The sequence below is a fragment of the Leishmania donovani genome, chromosome 10, assembly GCF_000227135.1.
Source record: "Leishmania donovani BPK282A1 complete genome, chromosome 10".
NCBI classification, from domain to species: domain Eukaryota; phylum Euglenozoa; class Kinetoplastea; order Trypanosomatida; family Trypanosomatidae; genus Leishmania; species Leishmania donovani.
Genome location: NC_018237.1, coordinates 371,025 through 385,660, shown reverse-complemented (window position 1 = coordinate 385,660; position 14,636 = coordinate 371,025). Strand labels below are relative to the sequence as shown.

Below are 14,636 nucleotides of genomic sequence, written 5' to 3'. Positions count from 1 at the left end.
GCCACTTTACGACCCCATGCTCTCTCGCCGCCCTGTCGCGAGCGGTCACACACCCGGCGTCTCTCCGCACACCTCCTCCCTGGCGAGTGACACGCCACCGCCGCGCACACAGATGACCACGCCCGGTGCCTCGCCAGGAGGCGTGGAGTACAGCAAGAAGCGGCAAGACGACGCGGAAGCGTCTGAGCTGCGCCGCCGCATGGTGCAGCGGGCCACGGATGCGCAGCGCGCCGGGCAGGAGCCGCTGGAGCGGCAGGAGGGCCTCAGCGAGAGCGACAAGTGGTGGCCGCCGGAAAACCAGAACTGGTCTGGCCGCATGTTCGGCACCCCGTTCGACATGAACAAGAAGAAGATGGACGGCATGTTTGTGCCGGAGCTGAAGGAAGTGTTCAGCCCAGAGAAGCCGTTGGAGCTAAGCTACGAGGGCGACAACTTCTTCATCAACCCCGACTTTCACATGGCGGATGAGACGTTCGAGGAAACGCGGCGTTTCGTGCCGCCGCCGAGCTTCGACCCAGCCATTGACGAGATCGACGACGACGGCTTTACCGACAGCAAGGTGATGTTTGACATCCAGGCCGCATTGGAGGAGGACAAGAAGCGGCTGGAGGCGTTCGGCAACCCCATGACGGTGGAGGACCAGGTCGACCACCTTCTCGCCCCTCAACGCGACGGGCAGGAGAACATTCAGCAGCGGCAGGAGTTCAACGGCTTTGTGCACTGGGGGCTGCTTCACGGTGCGCATATGGTGTTGGAGGAGAACCAGGATACGAAGCGCGCGCACGAGTTCGTGAACCGCTACATGCGCGATATCGACCTCTTCGAGAAGTGGCTGGAGCATCCAAAGGTGCGGGGGCACATCCAGAAGAAGTTCGGCATTGACATGTCCGCCAAGTTTGACAAGCTGATGGCGCTGACCATGGCCATGTACACGCGGTCGAAGATCCAAGTCTACGAAGACGACCCAGCCGGGGCCCTCAAGTCCCTGACGGCGAGCATGAGCTTCATCACGGAGGGGGCCGACCTAAAGAAGGAGCGCCATCGCAAGGCCCTTGGTGCGGTGCTCGTGGCCCGAGGCATGATCCACTGCAAACTGAAGTCGTTTCACCGTGCCGACGACGACCTGACCCGCGCTCTGGCCTTCGTCAAGGCAAACCGCTCCGCCACGCTGTACCAACTGCGCGCTGAGGCGAGGGAGGCGCTGGGCCGCATTGACGAGGCCCGCGCCGACGAGGAGCGCGCCGCGCAGATTTGGGAGGAGGCGGAGGTCATCACCCCTGGCATGGATGGTGCGCCGCGCAAGTTCGTGACTTAGTCCAAATCCCCTCCCTTCCTGCCTCGCCGACCCCCCCCCCTACATTGCAATGATAGTGGTGCTGTGGCGTTGGCGGCGTTGGCGTCTGTACGTGATTTTCATGCATGTGAGTAAGACGCGAGTGTACCCTTTCCAGCTACGGTTGTCCAATAACGCTTTATGGTCAGGGACGGTGCGTTGGCTGGCATGAGGGTGACGGCCTCGTTTCTCCACACGTGTGCAGCGGGGTGTGTGCTATCTGTGCGACTGTGCAACCGTACACACCAGTATGTGTGCGCGAGTGCAAAGTCGGATGTAAAGCAGCTGCACACACGCACACATACACGGAAAGAGAGAACGCAAGCAAGGGGATGGCAATAGCTGAGGGGGCCGCGTCAGAAGACGCTCCAGCGATGTGTGTTGCAGCTGTCCGCCACCACCGCCCTTGTCCTTCGGCCCCTTCCCATTGGCGTGAAAGAGGCTACACGCGCATGCGCACACGCACGCGGGGAGGGGGGAAGGTCGTCACGCGCACCCTTTGTGCGTGCGGCGGTGGTCATGCCCATTCTCTCACACCCGAATCACCGTCCACCTTCTCTTCTCCACCTTTTCGCCGTCTTCTCTGTCTGTCTGTGTGTGTGTGTGTGTCGCATTCCCGTATCCTCCCACTCCCTGTGGTGTCGGTGTGGACGCGGCCCGCAGGGGTGAACTCGTCAAAGGTTCTCATCCGCTAGCACCCCCTCCTTGCAGCAGCGGCAGCAGCAGCAGCACCAAAGAGCGGGCGCGCGGGTGAGCCACACACGCACACATATATATAAAGATAAGCACCTCACCTGAGCTGCTGCTGTACCGGTGTACGGGTACGTGTATGCCTGCGCCACTGTAGTGAGTGTGTGCCGTCACCGTTCTTGCCGCGCCCTCTTCATACCTCCAGCGCAAAGGCCAAAGTTGCAGCCGGTGCAGCACACACACACACACGCACGCACGCACGCATGTGCACAGGAGGGAGGCCAGCCTCCCCCCCCCCCACCCTCTGTCGCCCTTTCTTTCCATAAATCTATATACATCCCCACATCTGTGTCTACCTGCACCACTGCCGCACACACCCCCTCTTGCCCTTCGCGTGTAGCGTGCTAACCTTTCCTTCATATAATAGAGTGATAGACGCTTCACTGCACGCTGCACGCACGTACGCACGCGCGCACACGCACGCTGCCTCCCGTGCACGCCTACACTCATAGACATCCTCAACGCGCTGCGCCACATCGCACGGCGGGTTTGGAGACGGCGCGAGCGCGCGCGTTACGAAGTGACAACCCATAGAAGACGCACCACGGCAAGACAAAAAGCGGCCATTCGTCGAGACGGCGAGGGAGAGGGAGAAGGACACGCACACGCGCACGCGTCACCAGCCACCACCACCGCTGCTGCGCCGACCACCACTAGCCTATTTCTACGCGTTTGAGTGTGCGTGTGTGTGATTTGTTTTCCTGCTTTCCTCAGCGGCTTCCACGCACGGCAGAGACGCACAGGTGTGCGAGCATCGCATCTCCTCCACCTTCGCGTGCGGGTGCATGCGTCCTGTGCTGGCTCTGCTTTCACATCCACCCACGCTGCACCCCCGTTACTGGCAGATGCTTCGACGACGAATCGCTACTTCCTTCTTCGTTGGCGTCGCGGGCGCACATCCGTGCAAAAACGGCAACAGTCACTCGAATTCGGCACGATGTCTGTCCTGCTCCACCTCGCTGCGCGCTGGCGGCGTGCTCGCTGCCAGGGCACCCCTCCTCTACGTGTATAAGCCACCGGGCAGCAGTGAGCCGAGCCGACTGCCGTGGTATCAGCACGTGTCCTCGGCACCGTCGGGTAGTACAGAGACGTCGGCAACGACCGCGGCGGCGGCGTCGGCTATCGGCTCCTCAAGCGTTACCGCAATGCGATCCGCTTCGCAGAGCCCCGCCTCGCCGCTGCACTCGCAGAACATCTCCGCTATCTTGCAGGCGGCCGACGCGGCAGCAACAGCAGCGGCAGCGTCAGTCTCACAACGGGCATCCACCAGCCCCGTATTGACTAGTAGCAAGAGCGGTGTCGGCAACGTTCCCTCGCCAGCAGCAGCAACGCCATCGGCCGCAACGACTGGGTCTAGCGCCACCGCTCCTGCGTTCCTGTCATCATCGATAGCCGCGGCGACGCAGGGAGCGTTCGGCGCAGCAGCAGCAGCAGCAGCGGCCGCCGCCTCCGCTTCAGCGGCGCTGCACCGCCAGGACGGCGCGCTCCGCCCCACCCCCACTCGCCGAATGGCTGCAGTCAGTGGGCCCACCCTCGATGCACGCGTCGAGGACATTGTCAAGGTGGAGGAGACGCTTGCATCGGAGCTGACGTTGCCGAAGGTGGTGCAGCTTCTGATCGACCCTCAAGCCGAGGGCGTCGAGCGCATTACGATGAGTGAGTTTGTGGCAATGCAACCGAAGCGGCAGCTGCTCGCGCTGGGCGGCAGGAAGGAGTGGCAGCAGTGGATGGAGCAGAGCACGTACTACCAGCAGGCGGCCCGGCTGGCGGCTGAGTCGCCAGCGCAGGATTTGGCGGCTTTGCAGCAAGCCGGTATTCAGTCCCTACAGCAGTGGCTCGAGCACCCGCAGCTTGTGAAGGTGTCGGCCCGCACCCGCAGTGCCCTCGACACGGCCGTCGCGCAGAGCGTTGAGGCGTACATGGCAGAGGTGGTCAAGGTCGTGAACACCAGCAACCAGGTAGAGGACATCCTATCGCACTGGGTGTCAGATGTGATGGGAAAGTTCGTGCTGGACTCGTTACAGATTCCAATCGACCGCGCCTCGCAGGCGATGTGGGCGAAGCGGAAGGAGTGGATGCCAGCTGACGTCGTGCACAACCGTGGTGGCGTCCCTCCCCCCATGGCCTCTGCATCCTCGGTCTCGTCGCCTTCCTCCGCCGCAGTTTTCGGAAACGACGTTACGGGACGTTCCCCTCTCCAGAGCGTCGAGTCGCGCATGCTCGGCGAGATGCTGAGCGGTTGTGGTGGCGGCGTCGCGGCGCCTGTATCCGTCGCGAACGCGTCGCAGCGGCAGCAGCAGCAGTCGACGCTCCGGCCGGGTGAGGCGTGCACGTTGGATCACTACCTGCGGTTTGTGCAGAAGGTGATCTCTAGCGTACGGCAGGACTACGTGGCGAACCATGCGGCGATGGGCGCCGCCCCAGGCGGCCGGGGCGACGACCAGGCGGAGCGCGAAATCACCGAGCGCTCGTACGGCGTCATCGCTGCCGCCTTCACTCAGCTGCTCGAGCAAGCCGTGGTGCACCAGCTGCCGCCAGAGCTGCAGGCCTTGCAGCAGAACGGCTACCTCGCGCTGGACCGCGTCCCAGGGCTCCTGAAGCGAGCCGGTAGCTTGCTGGAGCTGCGCTCTGTGCCAGTGCGCTATTTCGTGTTTCACAGCTCCGTCGACGAGGCGGCCGCAGTGGCGGCAACGACCTCGCACGGGCGTTCGTCGCCCGCGGACGCGTCGTTGAGCGGCGGTGCCGTGAGTGGGCTGGCTGTGCAGGCACCGCCGCACTACGCCTCCGGCACCTTTCTTACTGGGTCGAATCGATTAGACGTGACGCTGGGTGAGTGGTCGGGGCAGCCGGACCCGCCGTCGTCAACAGCACGCGAGAGCGGCGGCATCGTCGACGACGCCACGGAGCAGGAATACCTCTCGATGCTGCATCGGCTGCGCCGCCGCGTCGAGACGCTGGCAGTCACCTCTCTTTACGAGGTCATCGCGCAGCCAGAGCGGTTCGGCGGCAACGGCTTCAGCGCCGCGGAGGCCATCGGCCTAGACCAACTTTTCGGCCCTGTGAAGCTGCTCGAGGACCGACTCACAACGCTGCTCCACTATCCACCTGCCGCCGCCGACAAGCCAATCCACTTCATCGAGGCCGGTCCGCTCTCGGGGAAGACGGCGTTGCTGGAGCAGCTCGCCGAGCGCACAACGCGGCCGGGCGACAAAGTAGTGCTGGTGCGCTACGGCGGCTCGGCAACGCCGTACCTGCCGGACCTGGATGATCACCCAGTCGCCTTCGCTGCCCGCTTCTGGTTCCGCGTGGCGCTCGCGTCGTGCCCTTACCTGATCCGCACAGAGGAACTCTACTCTCGTGCGCCGCGTAGCGTGTACTGGTGGGGGCATGAAAACAACTGGTCCTGGGAGCGGTACCAGAGCCTTCTGCAGTCGGCGCGCAACGCGGGCACCGGCCACCGCCAGTATCAGCAGCAGCAGCAGTGCGGTGCATCGTCAGCAACCGTGGCCGCTCCGGCGCAGCTCGCCTCGATCCTCGTGGATGATGTGGATCGGGCTCTGAGCGCGATGCAGGTGAAGTGGGGCAACGCAGCGACCCTGTCGTCGGTCATGACAACTAGCGCGGCAGGTGGTAGCGGTGGCATGCGCGGCGGTGCCCTCGGGCATCTCGCCCACTCTTCTAGCGCGGCGGCGGCGTCGCGCAAGGCATGCAGCGGTGCAGGCGTCGACGAGGACGCTGCCGATGGCACAGGTGAAGATGATGCCGACGACGGCGATGATGCGGAAGCGCCGGCCCGGGCGACAGCAGCGGCGGCGCATTCTCCCTCGCTGGAGCAGCAGCGCCAGCAGGTGATGTCGCTCTGGCTCTCCACTGGCAAGTCCGTTGAGGAGCACCTATACTCCTGCTTCACTCAGATATCCGCGGCGGTGGGGCAGGTGAACTTCGTCTTTGCCGGCACGGCAGCCACGCCGCTGCTGCTGGCCTACTGCCCGGCCCCGTGCAGGCGCTACTACCTGCCGCTCTCCGGCGGTGTTGGACTGCAGTCTCGCCTGCGTGTGCTTCCGCTGCTGTCGACGCTGCACGCGCTGCACTTGACGCACCGCCTCGACATGCCTGGCCTGCTGTACGAGGTGCTCAAGAACGCGCCAGCGCTGGCCGGCAAGGCGCTCGAGCTTTTCTGGTCCCACCGCGTTTCGCTTATGGACTTGCGTACAGGACTGCCGCGGCTCACGATGGGCAACGGCTCGGCGCACCCGCAGTTGCTGCACAGCTACGTGCCACGTGAGCTGTTCGCTGAGCTGCCGGTCTACATAACGCTTCTTCAGGACCCACGCCGCACCCGCCGTCGTCTCGTCGAGCTGCTGCAGCGCCAACTCAGCAGCCCGACCGGATACCTCAGCACCGAGCTCGACACAACGCCGCAGGACGTCAAGGATGGTTTGGTGCTCCCACACAACCACACAAGTAGCCAAGTACACCCCTTCGCCCTCTTTGCCATCTTCTCCAGGCAGGACGCGATTGATGAGCGGGTTTACAACAGCGAGGGGCAGCTGCTGGAGGGCAGTGAGCTGCAGCGCGACGGCGACGCCGAGGACGAGGATGGTGTGAAGGATGGGGGCGACGGCGGCGGCGCGAACGCGAGGCCGAAGGCGGCTGAAGCTTCGGCTGCAGCAGCCCGGCTGCGTAGCAGCACCGGTGTCGGCAGCAACGAGCGCAAGGTCGTGCGGGCTTGGGCAGAGGTTTGGGCCGAGTACCGCAGTGTTGTTTCCGCGCTCTCTACGACGCCGGCCCGTAAGCGCGACGCCATGCGCATTCTGCTACACGGAGCGTTGCTGCTGCGGTCGGCTGCCGTGGCGGGGGCGCAGCTGGAGCTGAACCTGAAGGTGCCGTCCTTCGGCTTCCCTCTCCTGGCGTCTGAGACGCGGGTGCGCGGCAGCAGCGTCCACCACCTGCGCGGGACGGCCGCTGCGGCGGGCGAGTCGCTCATCCGAAGTGCCACACCGGAGACGGTGCGCCGCGCTGTGTCGGCCTACAAGATGTTTTTCTCCAACGCCGCGCCGAGCCACTTCCCGTTTCGGCCCATGGTTGGCCTCAACGGCGGCTGCGACGTTGTGTTTGTGTGCGGGTCGACCCTGGCATTGTACAATATAGTGGCAACCACCGCGCAGCTCCGGCACATGGTCGCCCGCTTCGCCGAGGCCCTGTTAGGAGTGCTGCACGTCTTGATGCGCCAGGTGCTGCCGGCGGACAAGGTGCGCGCAGTGCAGTATGTGTCCGTGGTGTCGCTGGACGAGGCACAGCCTGGGGTGGAGGCGAGTCTGATTGGAAACGGCAGCGGTGGCGGCCACGCCAACGTCTACGCGCGCCGGCGCGGCTCTGTCGTGGGGGGCGGCGTCAGCGTGGATGTCTTCAACCCGGTCGCGGCGCCCACCGTACCCTACTGCCTCGACTACGATGCCGTGTTCGAGGACCACGTGATAGACCGGCTGCGCGAGCTGCAGCAGTCGCTCGGCATCACCAAGGACTTCCGCACCCTCAGCGAACTGATAGACGAGATTGAGCACACGCACCGGGTGCGGGTACTGCAAAACGTTGTGTCCACACCAGAGGAGGTGGAGTCGCTCTTCTCGCCTACGCTGCTGCAGCTCGTGCCGGACTCGACGGTGCTGCCTGCGTACACGTCGGCGGTAGTGTCGGCTACGGACCTCATGGTGCAGGCGATGAGTCGTGGCGCAGGCGGGCGGAAAGCCTCGGGCGTTGCCGCAGACGTGGACGACGACGACGATGCCGACTACGTGAACATTGGTGAGGAAGATATAGTGCCTGGTGCAGAACTGGATGACCTGGCCAGCGAGGCGCGCCTCTTGCGGGACGCCGTTGCGGGAAAGTCCACTGCTGGCGGCATCAGTCCCTCTGAGGACCTGAATGCCGCCGACGGCGACTACGTGCACGAGTCTGCCGCGCTGCTCGAGGCGATGATGAACGATGAGCTGGACTCGATGACGAACTGGACGGCGCAGCTGCATCGGCAGCGTGAGGAGACGGCGCGCGACCTGCAGCGCGATTTGGTGATGGAGGATCGCATCAACTACAATGCACCACCGCCGTCCATCGGCGCTTCGGCGGCTGGCGCAGCCGTCACAGGGGTGGCACCATCGAAGCCGTCTCGAGCGCCTGGCCAGACCACTGCCGAAGACGCAGAGGTCGACGCGCTTGCCTGGCTGCATGACGTGATCACGCCAGAGAGCCTGATTGCCGGGCTGAAGGGCTCAAACCCCGGCGCCCAAGCTTCTGCCCCGTCCTCCTCATCCTCTGCAACGGCGGCGCCGGGGGCGGCGGCCTCCCCGCAAGGTCCCGCAAGTCCGATGGCTGGCATACCCCCAGCTGCAGCTGGCGGCGGTCTCGCAAGCCACGCGTCTTTCGCTGGGTCGATAGCAAGCGTGACGGGCCCGTGGACGCCGAACCCGATCCCGCCGCCGGTGGCGGCGCCTGACGGCGCTGGTGGCAGATGGTCCTCCGTGGCAGCCGGCACACCAACGGCCACCACACAGGAAGGTGAGCGAGGCGCAGGTGCGGCGCCTGCCGGCGGCACCGCGGCCACTGGCGAGAGCGGTGATGGAGAGGACGATAGCGGCGAGGAGGACGAGGACGAGGAAGAGCTGGATGTGGTGAAGCCGCGCGGAGCTGAGGGCAGCCGACGCAAGGGCGGCAGCAAAGAGGGTAGCAAGATGGCCACCGTCGCGTCCCGGCGGCCGCGTCGCGAGAGCCACAGCTCTAGTGGAAAGCGGTCCTCCGCTGCCAGCAGGCAGAAGCGGTCGGCGAGCACGTCCAGGAGTGGTGACCGTGCAACCGCCAGATCGGCGCCTCAGTCGACCTCGCAGACCAAACGGCGGAAGTCGTCGACGTTCGCAGCCGCGTCGGCGTCGTCCAAGAAGGGCAAAGCAGCCCCCTCCTACAGCAGCAGCAGCAGAAAGAAGTCGAGCAGCTCAAGGCGTCGGTAGCCTATGGTGGCGCGCGTGCGTGTGTGGGAGGGAGGGAAGGAGAGGGAGGGTGCATGAGTAGGTGTCCCACGCTTGGCCCCCCCACCCCGGTCCCCATTAGACGCGGATGATGGTGGTGGTGAGGCGGAGGCGGACAACCGCGTATGTGTGTGGGGGAGAGAGTCTGCTATGACGACGTGCGTTGAATGGCGCTTTTCCGTGTCCCCCTTCTTGCCCTCCAACGGTCTGCGCCTGCGAGGGCTGATGTGGCTCTCCCATCATGGCGGGTGTTGCTATTATATATCTGTGTGTGTGGTATATATATATATATATATACGTGTATGTGTATGTGGGTGTAGTTGATTCATAGACTTCTCAGATGCGTATGTATGTGTGTGTGTGGCACGTGTTGTGGAGTCGCTGTCTCTCTCTCTCTTACTGAACGTGTACTGCATAGAGGATGGTTGGAGTATGCTGTTGTTGTGTAGGAAGAATGCTGGCATCTGGGGCCCATATCAAGGCACGCCAGCGCATGCACATGCGCAGGGAGGTCATATATATACATACATATATATATGTGCCTATGCACGCATGTGTCTTGGTGTCTCATGCCGATGTGGTGCCTCCTCTCTCTCTCTTCGTTTCTCAGCGCACAAGAGAAACTTAACCGACGGACCATCGCAGGCGACCAAAGGAAAATGGGGACAGTCGGTGCTCTGACAGGTATGAGGCAAGTGAAACCGCCGCAACTCGTGCTGGCGTACGTGAAGGATAAGGAGGTGGTGGTGGTGGTGATGGTGCCATGGGTTGGGGGCATTGGCGCGGGAGGTTGGTACGCGAGCCTCCTTTGCTGCCACTACTGCTGCTCCCTCGTGTCGGCGATGCACATGAACGACAAGAGCATAAATGAGGGCGCGGATGCAAGGCCACCTGCGTCTGCCCGCATGATGACTATCCATCCCTCGTCCTCTCTCTTTCTCTCGCACATCCTCTCCACATGGTCACCTGCTGATACACGCACGCGCGCACGTTTGTGTGTGTGTGTGTGGGTGTGTGTGTCGCTGCTGCTGCTGCTGCTCAGAGCTTCATAGACGCGCTAAAAGTTTGGCGACGGCGGCCTGCATTCTAGCAAGCCGAGGAGCTGACAAGAATATAGGAAGGACGGAGCCACAGTCGGCACGCATAGACACATAAACCGTGCACGTCACTGCCGTCATCACGCTCGTGCGCTGAGACGGCGTGCTGCAGTCACGTGCCTTCATAGAACTTCTTTACTTTGTGTGTGCGCGATCACACCAGTCGCACTGGCACACAAACACACGCCCACCGCCCAGTCACTGGCGCGCTCGTCCTGACTGACTTGTTGTTTGTGTATCGTCGGCTCGTGTTCTTTCCTGCTCCTTGTGTGCGCGCCTGTGCGCGTGTGCCCCTTACCTGCCTGGCGTGGCGGCACCTGCCCGTCGTCCGCACCTCTTGCAGTCGGTGCGTGTGGGCTTGTCTGCACTATCTTTCCTTAACGACGGCAGCGGGCGTCTCAGGCGTTGTCTGCTCGATACTGCACATCCGCGTACCGTTGAAAAAGCACGAACAGTGCTTTCTGCGAGGGCTGTGCGCGCAAGCGCGATGCTCCGAAGAGGTCTTCTTCAAGCAGCCGCAGCCGCAGCGGCGACAGCGGCGGTCATCTCAGTGCGCTACAGCAGCAGCAGCAGCAAGAATGGTCAGCTGTGGATTACAGTCTGTTGTGGAACGTCGACTGCTTTTTTGTCACACCCCTCCGGTGGCAGGGCAATGATCCGTGTTCCGCTGGAGCTCGCACAAGGAATGATTTTACCAGGCGGCACAAACACCAGGGCGGCCAGTACCGGCGGCTGCGGCTCATATCACCCGAGTGCGCTTCACGCGTCTCGCGTCCTTCTCGCGCTCCGCTCCACCCCGCCCCACAGCAGCAGCAGCGCCGTCCTGTCCAGCGCACTCGCCTCCGCTGGTGCCACCCACCACATCGTCAACTCGCACACCGCGGAGGACGAGCGCGGGCCGTTTGAGGTGACCATCGACGAAGTCCTGCTGCATTCGCATGATCATCACAGGAATGGCGCTGCTGCTGCAGTCGACACTGTTGCCGACCTCGTCCGGCTCCTTGTGGACCCCGACTTGGAGGTCGGCGGTGGTGCCGTGGAGGCGGTCAGTCTCCGCGACTTTGCTGCCATGACACGGAAGCGGAAGCTCAGGGCCGTCGGCGGCGACGCGGAGTGCCTGGAGGTGCTGCTCAACAGCGAGCGATACCAAAGCGAAAAAGACGCGCGTGAGCTGCGCCTGCGCGGTGTGGCGACGCTCGGGCAGTGGAAGGAGCAGCCAGACCGAGTGCAACTCAGCGCGTACACACGGGGTGTCCTCGAAACGGCCTACAGCCGCCTCGCTCGCCACCGGCACCGGTCGCAAACGGATGAGGTGATGGCGTGGCTGACCCGCGCGATCCAGCGCGCCGTCGCCGATGAGCTGATGGCGCCGAAGCGGTTGACAGACGGCGCTGCCATGGCCGACCCGTCAGCACCACCCTACCTGGTGGACGTGAAAGCCTCTGCCGTCAGGGATGCCGAAGCGGCCATGGCGAGCACCGCAGCGGAGCAAGGCAATGATAACGAAGGCCCTGCGGCGGTGGCAGGCCCATCTGGCGACTCTTCGCGCAACGAGGTTGGCGACGAAAGCGTCGCAGCGCGGCGTCGCGGTCCTCGACAGCGCCCTGTCGTCTCGGGCGTAATGCCAAAGGCGTCTAAGGTCGCTGCGTTGGAAGAGGACGGTGTTGCCGAAAGCGAGGAGGTGGCGGATATGCTTGACGAGAACGCCGAGGAAGTGCTGGAAGAAGGCGAGGAGATGGTGCCGATAATGGAAGAGGAAAGGCCGGCAAGGCGCTCCGCGGCATCACGCAGCCCGCAGCCGTCCCCTGCCGCAGCAGCTACGTCAGCAGGTCGGCACGGCAGCAAGAGAGCACCTGCGGCCGCTCCCACGGCACCTCGGCAGCAGCAGCGCCAGCCGCCACCTTCACAAGACGTCGAAGCAGAGGTGGAAGCTGCGGACGTGGACGAGGACGATGAGGAACTCGTCGAGGAGGTCGAGGAAGAAGTCGAAGAGGCGGAGGAAGAGGAAGCCGCAGCGACGACGGCGGCGCCCTCGTCCACCGCACCGGCGCAACCTTCATCACCACTAGCCCCCGCTACAGCACCAGCGCCGCCGGCCGCAGCAGCGACAGCAGCAGTCGGGGCGACCGCGGCAGAGAGGCGGGAAAGGCTGGTCCGACTTGCAGAGCTGATGATGAAGCAGTTCAACACCGCTGACGGCTACCTTCACCCGACCAACAAGGCGGAGCGGGAGGCGCAGGAGCAGCAGGGCGACATTCTGGTGCTCGACGAGGACACCGCGCAGGTCGACCCACTCGCCATGTTCAGCACCTACCACGCTGCCACGATCACAGACGCCGACCCGGTCGGCGTACGGGCACTCAAGACGATCTGGACGTCATACAACAAGCACCAGATGGCACTGGAGGAGGCAACAGATGACGCAGCTGTCGAGTTCTACAAGCGCGAGAGCGTGAACGCGCTCCTGTACGGCTCCGTCCTGATGCGGGCACTGGCGCGCGAGGAGCAGGTCGTCGTGCTCGAGGGCACGCCGTTGCCGCCTTACGGGTTCCCGCTAGTATCGTCGGACACACGGCCCTTTGCCGTCTTTGCCGCGGCCGGGGCGTCATCGTCGTCCTCGGCAACGGCCGTCACTGACATGACACCTGGAAAGGTGCTCACCGCCGTCCAGGCGTACAAGATGTTCTTCAACTCGAAGGAGAAGCGCTACTCCCCGTTCCGCCCAGCGATCGATCAGAGCGCCGGCTGCAGCGTCGTTCGCCTTTCCGGAACCACGCTGCACCTCTACTACACGTCTACGAAAGACCACATCATCGAGGAAGACGTGCGGCTGCCCTTTGCGGAGGTGATGCTCGGTGTCCTGCACCTGTTACGCCACAAGGTGCTTCCCCGCGTGAACGTGGTGCACTACCACCTCATCGCAACCAAGATGGCAGACCCGTCAGACAGCACGGACTTCATGCTGCGCTCGACAGCGACGATCGACTTGACGAACCCGTTTACAAAGGAGGAACTCGCTCGACTGCGGGCGCTCGCGACCCCGCTCGGGATGGCGGATGAGATGGACGAGTACCGCTGCATCGATGACCTCGTGATGGACATCGAGGATTCCTCCGGGGCCTCGGTGGTGCACAGTCTGCTTCACAATCGCGAGGACTTGGAGGCCACACTGACCGCGACGCTGGCGCAACTGCTTCCAGAGGATGGCGACCGCGCCGCGGGTGCGGCAGAGGCGGCCGAAGACGCGGAGGAGAAAGACGAAGAGGACGTGGAAGTAGCTGCGCCGCCACCGCCCTCACGCAAGGCGAGAGGTGCTGCAGCGGCTCCTGCCTCATCGCCGAGCCACGGCCACACTAGTCGCCGTCGCGCTGTGCCAGAGGACGACGAGGAAGACACGGTGCGTGTGGCGGACGAACAGGCCGCTGAGGCGGTGCCGGCACGCACGTCGCGAGGGAAGCACCGCCAGTCGGCAGGGACACCCTTGCCCACGGCGGCGGCAGCAGCACACGCTTCGCGGAACAGAGAGCAAGAGGAGGCGGTGCTCGAAGAGGCCATCTACAACCAGTGGCAGCAACAACGCGGAACGAGCAAGACCGGTGCAGCGGCGGCAACGACGCCCAAGTCAATGGCCGTCGCGCAGCACAGTGACGACGACCGCGCTTCGGCAGAGGAAGCGGAAGAGGACTTCGACGAAGAATACGAGGAGGTCGAAGAGCTGCAAGAGCTTGAAGAGGCGGAGAAAGAACTTCCACCTGCACGTGCCTCTGCCCGTTCTTCCCTCCCTTCCGCCTCCGCAGCAGCCGGCGCCGGTGCGCGTGCACGTGGCCCCGGCGCCGCCTCACCCGCGCCGCCGGCTTCACAAGCACAAGGAAGCAGCAGGGCCGTAGCAGCAGTACATGCCGCTGCTGCGTACGAGGAGGAGTACGAAGAAGACGGTGTCGAGAAAGAAGAGGAGGAAGACGAGGAGATGGAAGTGGTAGTAGCGCCAACGATCCCGCGGGCCCCTGCTGGGCGTCGCGCTGTCCCTGTCGCAGCTGCCCCGGCGCGGCCGTCACCGCCGCCTACGCCACCGTCACCGGAGGTCCGACGCGCACCGCAGAAGCTGGACGACGACGAGAAGGCTCTGCAGGTGCGCACGCGTCGTGGTGCCCGCCGATCCACCGCACGCGCACGCGCACTTCCACCGGCGGCCCATGAGGACGTTGAGGAGACCGCGGCAACAGCGGTTGAAGATTCGCCGGAGGTGTCGGCAGAGGACGCGGACGAGGATCAGTGGTTTAAGAAGCGTCCGAAGCGTCGCTACTTCCAGTAAGAAGCGAGGGACCTGTCAGCGGATCGAACAAGGGAGCTCGCGGGGCAGAGTCGTCTCAAGGCGAGGGTCGCGGTGGCGGTGGCGGTGTTCGCTGTGCAGTTGCATTTGTGTGTGTGTGTGTGTGT

General features: G+C 64.0%; 3 protein-coding genes across 3 annotated transcripts; all 3 read left to right on the top strand.

Annotated features, from left to right (window-relative positions):
- Nucleotides 1–112: 112 nt before the first annotated feature.
- On the top strand, nucleotides 113–1,315 carry LDBPK_100870 (hypothetical protein, conserved; the record flags this gene model as incomplete). Its single annotated transcript, XM_003858875.1, has 1 exon — nucleotides 113–1,315. The coding sequence occupies one exon, from the start codon at nucleotides 113–115 to the stop codon at nucleotides 1,313–1,315; it is 1,203 nt and encodes a 400-aa protein (XP_003858923.1).
- Nucleotides 1,316–2,868: 1,553 nt separating this feature from the next.
- Nucleotides 2,869–9,084, top strand: LDBPK_100860 (hypothetical protein, conserved; the record flags this gene model as incomplete). Its single annotated transcript, XM_003858874.1, has 1 exon — nucleotides 2,869–9,084. One exon carries the CDS (start codon nucleotides 2,869–2,871, stop codon nucleotides 9,082–9,084), a length of 6,216 nt encoding a protein of 2,071 aa, XP_003858922.1.
- Nucleotides 9,085–10,686: 1,602 nt separating this feature from the next.
- On the top strand, nucleotides 10,687–14,511 carry LDBPK_100850 (hypothetical protein, conserved; the record flags this gene model as incomplete). Its single annotated transcript, XM_003858873.1, has 1 exon — nucleotides 10,687–14,511. One exon carries the CDS (start codon nucleotides 10,687–10,689, stop codon nucleotides 14,509–14,511), a length of 3,825 nt encoding a protein of 1,274 aa, XP_003858921.1.
- Nucleotides 14,512–14,636: the final 125 nt, after the last annotated feature.